Below are 11750 nucleotides of genomic sequence, written 5' to 3' on the forward strand. Positions count from 1 at the left end.
CTATAATATGAACTTGTTATGAGTATATTTATATAAAGCCCATGGAACACCAAATTCATGTACATCAAACTGGTAAGGATGAACTCCTGAGCAAAATGTAAGAAAAATAAATCTTAAATTTCAGGTAATGGTAAAAGGAGCTTTTAATCTTATTAGGTGGTATTTTTATAGGAATGCTATATTCATGTATTAAGTATCATTTTATAAATTTCATACAGAGATAGGAAGAAAAAAAAGAAAAGAATGTGCCAATTTTCTCACAGCTAAGTTGAACCCTAAAAAGAACAACTTAGAAATTACTGTAACTTCTAGAACAACTATCACTGCGGATAGTTCACTTTCAGGGTATCAGTATGGAATGATATATCTGCATACCCTGATAGAATATTTTATTTGAGAAATAATAATGAAATCACATTAGTTGTTAGATATAAAAGAAAAATACTATATTAACTAAGTAGGAAATATTCATTGGCAGCCCTGTGCTACTTTAAAATTTAATAATTTTACCTACATTGTTATTTATAGCATAAGCATCATTTTATAGGTAAGTACCTAGAGACTCAGAGACATTATAGGAATGAACTGAAGCCAGATAGGTAGGAAGTACTTCAATAATGACACAAACCTAGACATTCTGAACACATATCCCATACAGTACACTTTTCATCTCTGTCTGAAATATTAGTGAAGATAAAGGCATCATGCATAATACTATTATTAGAAACCTATTTATCTATAGGAATTTGTAACTATGTGAGCCTAAACTCGTGGTGATCATTTCACAATATGCACATACATCAAATTATTATGTTGTACACTTTGAACTAATTCAATGTTATATGTCAGTTATATTTTAATAAATCTGGAAAAAATTAACTAGAAGGTATTATGTTAAGTGAAAAAAGTCAGAGAAAGAGAAATGCCATGTGATCTCACTCAAACATGGAATTTAAGAAATGAAACAGATGAACATAGGGGAAGGGAAATAAAAAGAAGATTAAAACAGAGAGGGAGGCAAACCATAAGAGACTCTTAACTCTAAGAAACAAACTAAGGGTTGCTAGAGGGGAGCTGGATGGGGGGATGGGGTAATTAGGTGATGGTCATTGAGGAGGTCACATGATGTAACGAGCACTGTAATTTATGCAATTGATCCATCACTAAATTCTACCCCTGATACTAATAATACACTATATGTTAACTAAAATTGAATTTAAATTAAAAAAAAATTAAAAATGTATTCATCTATAGGACACTGATATATTTTCTCAACTCAGTGCTATTTCCCCCATAATATGTAATCTGTTCTACATTGAAAAGGATCTTCATATTTAAGAGCAATAGAAATCAGACAAAATATTATTATAGTTAAAAAATGATACTCAGGACGCCTGGGTGGCTCAGTGGATTGAAGCCTCTGCCTTCGGCTCAGGTCATGATCCCAGGGTCCTAGGATCGAGCCCCACATTGGGCTGTCTGCTCCGCAGGGAGCCTGCTTCCTCTTCTCTCTCTCTCTCTCTGCCTGCCTCTCTGCCTATTTGTGATCTCTTTCTGTCAAATAAATAAATAAAATCTTTAAAAAAAAAGAATGATACTCAAATCTGAGAAAAATATAAATAGCTTGCCACAGACATACATCAAAAATACTGTATCTTCTCCCCTGCCAAATGTGATAGAGTAAAGTACTCTCCAGATTTTTTTAGGGTATCTTTGAAAATGTGTACAGCAGAAATATCCCAATATTATTGGGTAGCTTATCAGGCTCCTCAGCCCATTCATATGTCCTTTTCTAAAGGGTTGCCTTAGTAACTCTCCAACAAAAGTAGTTTTCTGCAGTTTTTCTCCAAATACTACCCACGTAATTCCTCAATTTAGTCATTGCAGTGGGGGCAGGAAATAATGTATCTCAAATTTGGTTTGCTTCTGATTCCAATAGTTTGGAGACCAAAAACCTAGTAAAAACAGCTAAAAGTGTCACTGGTATTAAAATAGCAATCATATGTAATACTATAGAGGGATAATGGATATAAAACAATTTCCTCTATTATTCCAGGGGAGGATAGACTGATTCAATTTAGTCTTTCCAAAATGAAGTGTGCATGTTACAACTTAAAGGTAACTAACTATTGGATTAGAATCAAAAGAATATCTTTCAAAGTAATAAAGGGGAAAGGGGAAAGGGGAAAGAAGCAAGCAAACAAACAAAAACACACAAATGCAGAAGAAAGGTAGAAAAGGACCAGGAGTTGATGCAAGTCTAGTAGTGGCTAGGAAGCTCAGTCTCAGATGTGAAGGTATTTAATTTCAAGTTATACATAATTGGATTTTCTATTTCAGGCCCCCATTCTTCAATGGGACTGAAACTTAATCGCAGTAAATTAAGTAGGCCTCTATTCCCAACATTTTTCTCACATTAGCAACGAAGTTACAGCATGGGGAAATGTGTGAGGAGAATTGGTGATATGGTCCTTCATATTTCATATCAAAGTATCCCATGACACATATAAAGTACTTCAGCAGGGTGCTTGGCATGTAGTGAAAGTTAGTCATTTTTTCCTGTCTTGACTTCTGAAGCAAAAGTAAAAATTTCACTAGCTACCTCTTTAGCAACTCCTGTGGTGAGTATAATGACAGTGGTTTGCAGAGTACTGTGTTTTTAGGGAGAAGAATTCAAGCAGTGTTAGCTTTACATGACCTTTGGAAGCATGTGGGTAAAGCAGAAAGAGGGACACTGTGCATAGATTGTTCATAGACCTCATATACTGATATCAGATTTCTACTTTATTATTAATAAATATATATGGTAGGCGCATATAATAGTTCTAATGTTTAAAGTACTTTCATGATACATCTCAAGACACATTATATGTAGGAGAAAGAACTCGGTCTATGGAGTCAGACAAACATACCTGAACACACTCTCACAAGTACTAGTTACATATTTCTGGGTGCCTCTGTTTCTTCTGTAAGAGTGAAAATCCATACTGTGTTAGTTTGTGTTCTAGAAGGAGCCATCATGAGAGAAATTAGCATGCAAGGATTTCATTAGGGAAAATGCTGATGAGGGGCAATGGAGAGCAAGCCGGAGGAGGGTGGAAAAAACATCAGATCATGACACATTCTGACCTCACATGAAGAAGAGAGGGAATGATGGAAGCATCCTAGATCACCCTGCAGTCTAAAGATGGGTTTTATGAAATGTCTTTGTCCCCCCTCACACCTGATCCTCCTAGATGAAAAGTTTGGGTGAGAGTAGAGAATAACTGAAAGAAAGGGAAAAAGTATTCCACTCATGTATTATGGAAATGGAAGAAGAGCCACAACTTAGAGTCCAGGGTTGCACAGGCTAGAAAGGGGCTTTAATGACCTTTGTCTCTCAAAAAATGCTTCTGAAGTCTTCCTCCCCAGGGAAAACATTCTGGAGCAACTATTCCAAAGTGTGAGAAACATCTTCAATTTAACTGACTGTTGGGTCTGCCATCCCCAGCCTGAGAGAAAGCCCTGACCATGTTTCCCCTTAACCCCACTGAGAGATCTAGCAGAGATGCAAAGCATGTTTCCTGTTTCTGCAGCATACATGCACGCACAAACACACACACACACACACACACACACACACACACACACACACACACACACACACACATCCTGGTTGTCATTCTCACCCCCAACCTCAGTCATCATGGGGTGAGTTAATACCACACCACCATGCTGTTGGCATGGACAAATAAGAAAGATTGGATTGACTGAATTTAACAGACCCTCCAAAACAAGGAGCCGGCTTACTTCTCTGACTGAACTGGGAACCTTAACACTTACCTGCTGGCATTTTCCACCTGTGTTCCCTGACTGATGTAGGTATTACCTGACAGAACTACCAATTGTAAAGACCTTTCCTTCCAGGGACATCATTTGTACTCTTGAGACTGTCCTTTTTGGGTGGGAGCTGGGCATTAACACTTCTCACTACTGAAAACACCGTGACTTGCACCTTAGGATGGGAAACTTGCAGCATCTGGGATCCTTCAACACCCTAAAGGGAAGAGCTTAACTCTGAGGCAACAACATCCATACCAGGGTCCTCAGATTTGTCTGTTATTTCAATTGCTTTAAGGAAAAGGACACTTGGACCGTTAACCTACGGATACATTCTAGCTGACTGCTCTGCTTGCTGGGGGTGGGCATGTCACTTTCACAAATCTTGGATGCCCTCCCCACCTCTCCTGCTACTCTTCTGATTTCAGTTTCACTCTATGCTCCGTGGTTAACACCCCAGACACCACTCCACCCAAGTGTCTTTACTGCTATACAAGCTTATTTTTCTTTCTACTTTAATGCTTTTTATTTCAGTTGTGTCTCAGCAGGGCACGATGCATACGAATAGACTTGTCTGCTAACCAGAACTGACCTCATTTTTAATTTATCAGGTTGCTATTAATTTGATTGAGAATATAGGATTATTAATTTATGAGTATACCTTGTGATAAGTGTTTTTACCTGACTTTATCCCCAATCTTCTGGGAAATGATTATGCTACTATTGTTGACAATAAAGGATTTTGAAAGCTATTTATTAAGTGCTGAATATGATCTGGGTAGTTTACATAGAGTTTCTGAGTTTAAGACAAGATGGAGAAAGTGTGGTTAGAGGAGAAAAGAAGTAAATTGTCTAAGGTCATGGGACTGGTAAGCATCAGAGCCTGCACTGTTGGCAAGGGCTGTCTGAATATAAAACTTTTGCCTTATCTGTTGTATCACCTTTTCTTTGTTGGTGTATTTAGAAAGTTCCTCTGCCATAAAAATTACTGGAAGTCATGTATTTAAAGCCCTGATCTTGATGAGCCCAGGGTGTCTCTCCAAAAATGCTCACCTCTATTTTATTGTACAGACGAAGCCATTCCAAGCTGTTTCTTCTTTTCACAAATAACCCACTTAAGGTTCCTTTTAAAATTACTTCTAAAAGTCTTGAAGATGAAATTAAACATTTTTGACATGGTACCTCCTTGCACACAGTATCCAGAGAAGCTGAATATTTTGGTCAATTTTTCACTCAGTGTGCAGACAGTAAGGATTGCTCTTCTGTGTTTTGTTGCCCTCTTAAATGTTCCTGTAATAGTAGGTTATGCCATCTGATGGGCAATTTGCCTTTGCACCATTTTGCCTGTCATGTTGTTTCCCTAACATTAAGTAGCTGAGACTAGGGAAGGGTTCACAGAGGTTACGCAGCTCAATAGAAAGCCTGTCCTTTTTTCTTTGTTTTTTATTTTTTTTCCCTTCTTTTTTAACTTTCCATTATACTTATGCCCTCCTCCACCCTTACTTACAAATTCACTGGAAACAGTACAGCAAGAAATGCAAATATTCATTTTTTTTCTCCTGCAGTGTCCATTAAAATTTTTTTTAGTGTCCATTTTTTAACGGCTAATTAAAACTAGCTGAAGAGAAGAGAATAAGCAGGAAGAGCATAGAAAAATTGTTCATCTCTGTCTAGTTGTAAATAGCTGCTCTGTTAAGGAATTGGGGATACTTCCACCAAAACAAGGGGTTAACCATTTTTTTTTTTTTTCCAAAACAACACTCTGAGGATGCACGTAAGTGTGTGCACTCTGGATAACATTCCCCATGATACTCTAGCCAGAAGGAAAACGTGACATGCTCTTGGAACAAACTGCCCTTTCTGACATATACTCACAACATGAATAGTCCCATTACAACATTTAATTACCCAGCATGGCTTGAGAGATGTAAAAATGCAGTTTCCCTGCTGTGTCATGTCCTCAGCAATATGTGATTATATCTCCTGAGGTCATGTCCACACTTTAGCGGACTGTATGTCTGATGAAATGATTATTTATTTTAAGAATATACTCTCTTTGTTCCTTAAGAAATTAAAAATAGAGCTTCCTTATGACCCTGCAATTGCACTACTGGGTATTTACCCCAAAGATACAGATGTAGGGAAAAGAATGGCCATCTGTACCCTAACGTTCATAGCAGCAATGGCCACGGCTGCCAAACGGTGGAAAAGAACCAAGACGCCCTTCAACGAACGAATGGATAAAGAAAATGTGGTCCATATACACGATGGAATATTATGCCTCCATCAGAAAGGATGAATACCCAACTTTTGTAGCAACATGGACGGGACTGGAAGAGATTATGCTGAGTGAAATAAGTCAAGCAGAGAGTGTCAGTTATCATATGGTTTCACTTATTTGTGGAGCATAACAAATAGCATGGAGGACAAGGGGAGTTAGAGAGGAGAAGGGAGTTGAGGGAAATTTGAAGGGGAGGTGAATCATGAGAGACTATAGACTCTGAAAAACAATCTGAGGGTTTTGAAGGGGCGGGGCGGGGGGAGGGGTTGGGGGAGCCAGGTGGTGGGTATTAAGGAGGACATGGAGCACTGGGTATGGTGCAAAAACAAAGAATTTTGTTGCGCTGAAAAGAAATTAAAAAAAAAAAAGTTTTTTAAATTAAAAAAAAAATTAAAACATTATGAAATTTTTAAAAAAAGAAGATACTCTTTGTGGCTCTTACACAACTCTCTCTTACTTTTGCATGGGATGTGTCGACTATTGGCACAAAAGTACATTTAAAATGGTCTCTTTTATTTTTGGAATTACAAGGTGACTTTTTAGTTTCTGAATTTCATAGTTCAGCATGGATAACATCAAATGGTGCAAAACAACTACGATAGTATTTTGAATGAAAACCAAACTCTGTCTGTGGAAAACTATACTTCTTGTTCACACAGACAGCCCATCTGGTTCAAACAATGACCAAAATTGAAATTAACTCTAAATTCTTCAAAACAGGAGAAACTGCTTCAGTTTTAGCCATTTCAGGAAAAATGGACCCTGTTAGCTTGCTCCTCTAAAAATAATCCCTCTAAAAATAAACCCCTCATTTCTATTTTTAGAAATGCATTGCATTCACTCCTTTCATAAAGCACATTTCATATTACACCCTTGTTTATAGAAAAAAACACTTCAGGTACTGTAAGTGGAATTTGACACTTAAGCAGCTTCTTCATCCAAAATTGTTCCTAGATATTAAATGCCACCTCATCCAGCACTATTTTTTGTATGTTAGTCTTTGTAAATTATACTTAAAAAAAAGATTTTATTTATTTATTTGACAGAGAGAGAGATCACAAGTAGGCAGAGAGACAGGCAGAGAGAGAGGGGGAAGCAGGCTCCCTGCTGACCAGAAAGCCTGATGCAGGCCTCGATCCCAGGACCCTGGGATCATGACCTGAGCCGAAGGCAGAGGCTTTAACCCACTGGGCCACCCAGATGCCCCTGTAAATAGTACTTTAAAACTTAACCTGCTGCTCTGAAGATGGATACAACTTTATCAAGGAGTCAGCAAATACCTTCAGAATTACTTTTCACCATCTGGCTATTGAAAGTGTTCTGTTCTACCCACCACCAGGGTAAAAGAGAACACCTTTTCAGAATACTAGTGGGCTGATTCTTGGCATCTCTTATCTAAAAAAAAAAAAAAAGTTAAATTGACAACTGCACATTTTGAATCCAGCTTCCTTTTTTATTCATGAAAATACACACTGCAAGTTACTTCCCCCCCAATTACCCAGAGTCTGAATTTGTGTTAAATCTTCATAGACATGTGAATAGCTTCAGTTTGTTTTTTTGATTACAGTTGACTTTGTTTTCCATGTAAACATGAATTTTTATGACAAAAAAAATAAAAAGGGCAATTGAAGCAAAGAAAACCATAGTCAGAATCACTGGGCAAGTAATGTTACAGGCTTCGTAACTGCAGTGTTAACAGCTGTTTTTAAAATACAGCCTTAGAGCAAAACTACATTCATTTATATTATCAACCTGTTTTCTTCCCCCAAACTAAGATTGTTTTCTTGCAAAGTAGTTATCATTCAGGTTCTGGTTATTTTTTTAGTTTAGTTCTTTTTCTTTCTTTTTTTTTTATGAATTCTGTGAACTTTGGTTTTTACAGAACTAAACCATCCTAGTTGATGACACTGACATCTTTGTTACTTATTGTATACTTAGAAGTTCAAATTAGAAAGCTTTTGGATTCAGACTTTTCAGCTAATTGATGTTTATTGAATATTCATAGAATTTAGTATTGTTGAGGGTCTCGCATAAAGATTTTACAGGCTAAGATGTGGTCTCTTCCTGGGAGATGTTTCATCTTCCTTATCTTTTTCATCATCATCGGGAGGATTCATGAAGCCAACAGTGCTGCTACCCTGCAGGCTACGTGTTCCATTAGCAGCAGCAGCAGAATGGGATAAGGTGTATTTGTAGCCCCCTGAAGATGATCTTTTAGGAGGAGCTACCTTGTCTTCATTTTCCTTTGTTTTTTTAGTCTCCATAAATTTGAAACGATCTTGAAAATCATCTTCCAGTGGTGACATAGTTGCTTCTCCTTCCTCTGAATTTCCTTTAAGACACTTTTCTTCCTTCTTGTCCATGACTCTGGTACTCCTGCGAAGTATTTTACTATGCAAGATAGAATGTAAATTCTTCCGTATTTGATTCTGCCGGTCTTTTTCTTGTTCATATTTAATCTTCAATCCTTTGAATGTCTGGACATATTCAATCGATTCAAGTGCCTTATAAAACTTTTCAACTATATGTATAATAAGAGATTTGATATTTTCCGCTCTTATGTATTCAAACAGCTCAATAACAGCTGAATTCAACATATTGTACCGAGTTCCGTTACCCAGAAGAGCTTTGACAACTGGTTCAAAAAGATTTCCCTTGATGATGTAACAATTATAAAGTTCATCTTTAAGGCCAATCATCCTTCTCATAAAGCGGAGCGAACTCAAGACCAGGAAAGTGTGCTTTGAATTCATCAAGATCAAGACTCTTCTTAGCAAGTCTTTGCTCAAAATATAATTTTTTATGTAGTATGTGTGATGTTGCACACAAAATGTGAGCAGCTCTAAAATTAAAGAAAGCAGCTGTGCTGTTTGATAATTATTGAGGCAATGTGTGTTGTTTTCGTCGGACCCAACTTCACTATCCCCTTCACATATATCTTCTGAAGTGGTGGCAAAAAGTGGTGCTATGAAGTTGTGTATACAATGCTTGTAGAAAAAATTTAGGAATTCACTTCTTTCACATTTAGTAGATGTTGCATGCATGTTTTCTGGATCAAGAAGAGTACGAAGAAGTCCCATTAAATGAACAGCACCTCCTAGCTCAGGATCAGTATCGCAGATCATTTGCTCAATGACTAAGTTAATGAAAAGGTTACCGTCTTCACTCTCCTGAGCTTCTTCCATGATAAATTCTCGAATCATGGATGGACTATACTCCACGAGATAAGTAAATATATCAGTAGCAGCTGACCTTATTTGCAAATCCTCCATGCTCATTACGATTTTAAGAACAGGAAGAATTCCCAATTCTGTCAGTGTTTTGAACAGAGCATCCTTCTTTGGAGGCTGTAATGTCTGAGAAAATGCACAGAATTCCTTGAAGAAAAGTAGCAATTCACGCCGTCTATCATCATCTATTGCCGCATTCTTTAACTGTGCAAAGACTTCAGACAAAAAGTTTTCATCCTGCAACATGCTGACTATCTCAACCTTGTTGAGGAAAATAAAAGTTGTAAGACTCGAAAGAAAGTTCTCTTCATACATGGATGGTGCTGGCAAAAGTATGTCATAGATGTACTGTATCTTATATGTCTGATGTATTTTTTGCCTAAGTTCACCATTTGTTATTGGTACAATTTCCTTGAACCTTGCATTTTGGGTCAAGAATTCCCTATGCCTTTTTGGCTGAGCCAAAGCAGGGTCATATTCAAGACATCCCACCACATCCATGATACACTCAGCAGAAAACATGATCTCAAACAGAGCTGTCTTGTTAAGGAATAAGATGCCTTTAATAATTGTATGCAAATGATGTAAGCCTGCAGTGTTCCCTAGGTCCTCACAAGTGTGGAACAGCTGCAGCAAATTTTTAATATAGTCGTCATTTTCTAAGATCAGAGCCAGTCTCTCCTTACGGATCGGTGAAGCGAGAACGGCGGTAATGAAGTCAGCAATCTCTTCAAGTTTACAGAGTTCACAGTTAGGCAGGTCAAACACATTATTGGTTTCCAGGACGTCATGCAGTTGTTCCTCTTTGGATTCCTCCAAGAGATCTTGTGTGATTTTGATGGATGGGTCTTTTCCCTGAATGTGGCAAATTTCTTCCCAGATCTTATGGCAACCCTCAGTGTCCTGGAAACTTAATGCCACACCATGGTTCTCTCCTTCAGACCAAATAATCAGGGTTTCCTGTTGTTTCTGATAGGGGGTATTTGAATTTATCTTTGATTCCAATATTAGTGAGGCCTGGGAATCCGACCTAACGAGCAGGGACACACCCTGGAGGCGCTTCACGTAAGTAGAGGAGACGTGCCCGGTGCCGAGATCATCCCATTGTTGGTCCTCGTTCAGTGAGTAGACTTTTACAAGATACCGTGTGTCGGCAATGGCGACCGCTGGCTTCCCATCCCCAGTGTTGGTCTCGGTGTGGGGGGCCGCTGGGTCGCATGTGCCCGGAGTCGACTGTAGTTGTCGCTGTTGTGGCAGCGACCATTGCTCAGGTGGCGGGAGGGGAAAATTACGGTGGAAGATGGCAGAGAAGTAGCGTTCAGGTGGACGCTGGTGGTTCCTGAGGTCTGCAGAGTTCCCTCGAGTCCCACTTCCTCTCACTTCCATCTTAGGTTTCCCTCTCTCCATTTTGCCGTCGCATATTCCTTCTTAACGTGGGTTTACGGAGTGAGCCCTTGGCTTGCTCCTGGTCGTCTGGGAAAGCCTCGACAACAGCAGGATTCTTATGATTGTCACAGGATTCTACCCAGCTGAACATTCTAAATGTGTTGAGGCATTGCGGCCAATCTTACATGGAGGCTTAGTGATTAGAGCCAACCACTATTCTTTCCATTTAAAAAATAATCCAAGGAACGCCTGGGTGGCTCAGTCAGTTAAGCTGCTGCCTTCGGCTCAGGTCATGATCCCAGCGTCCTGGGATCGAGTCCCACATCGGGCTCCTTGCTCCGCGGGGAGCCTGCTTCTCCCTCTGCCTCTGCTGCCACTCTGCCTGCCTGTGCGTGCTCGCGCGCTCTCTCTCCCTCTCTCTGGCAAATAAATAAAATATAAAAAAAAAAAAAAATCCAAAAAACAACAACAAAAAAACCCCTTTTGTTCCCCAGAAGCATTTTCACTTAACAGTGTGTAGGAGACTTAGGACTTTAAACCAAAGAAAGCTGAATCACTTATGTCCTGACCAACTCAACACCGTATTTCCTAATCAACACCATGTTGAGACTTCTCCACCCACCCCCGACCCACTCATGCATCCCCCACCCTCAAAAGAAGCAGAAGCCAAGTGAAGTGTGCACTATTACTGACAATCAGAGATCTGTAGGTGGGCCTTCTCCAGAAAACCTGCCCTATGTATCTGCCACTCACTTAACCCACCCTTGGGGGAGGATCTTGTCCCCAGAAGGAGCTGGCAACTCTGATTCTGTTCAGCTGGGCCTGAAGTACCGTCATTTACCACAATGGGAAAACCTTTTTTCCAATCTATAACCACACTCCTCGTTCTTAGAGGAGTGGGCCAGAGAGAAATTAGCTAAGAGTGTGTACTGCACATGGCAGATCAATTGTTTTATTTTTCTTGATCATTACAGTGATAGTAACAACCACAACTAAGTAATAATACTTGAGTACTTACTAGTATTAGAAAAAGG

The 11750-nt window shown here is 39.0% G+C and overlaps 1 protein-coding gene across 1 annotated transcript; it reads right to left on the reverse strand.

Annotated features, from left to right (window-relative positions):
- Positions 1-7935: 7935 nt before the first annotated feature.
- On the reverse strand, positions 7936-10806 carry LOC116582690 (serine/threonine-protein phosphatase 4 regulatory subunit 3B-like). The gene has a single exon (XM_032330359.1). The coding sequence runs from the start codon at positions 10735-10737 to the stop codon at positions 8140-8142; it is 2598 nt and encodes an 865-aa protein (XP_032186250.1). The 5' UTR covers positions 10738-10806; the 3' UTR covers positions 7936-8139.
- Between the last annotated feature and the right edge of the window lie 944 nt (positions 10807-11750).

This window comes from Mustela erminea, chromosome X (genome assembly GCF_009829155.1).
Source record: "Mustela erminea isolate mMusErm1 chromosome X, mMusErm1.Pri, whole genome shotgun sequence".
NCBI lineage: Eukaryota > Metazoa > Chordata > Mammalia > Carnivora > Mustelidae > Mustela > Mustela erminea.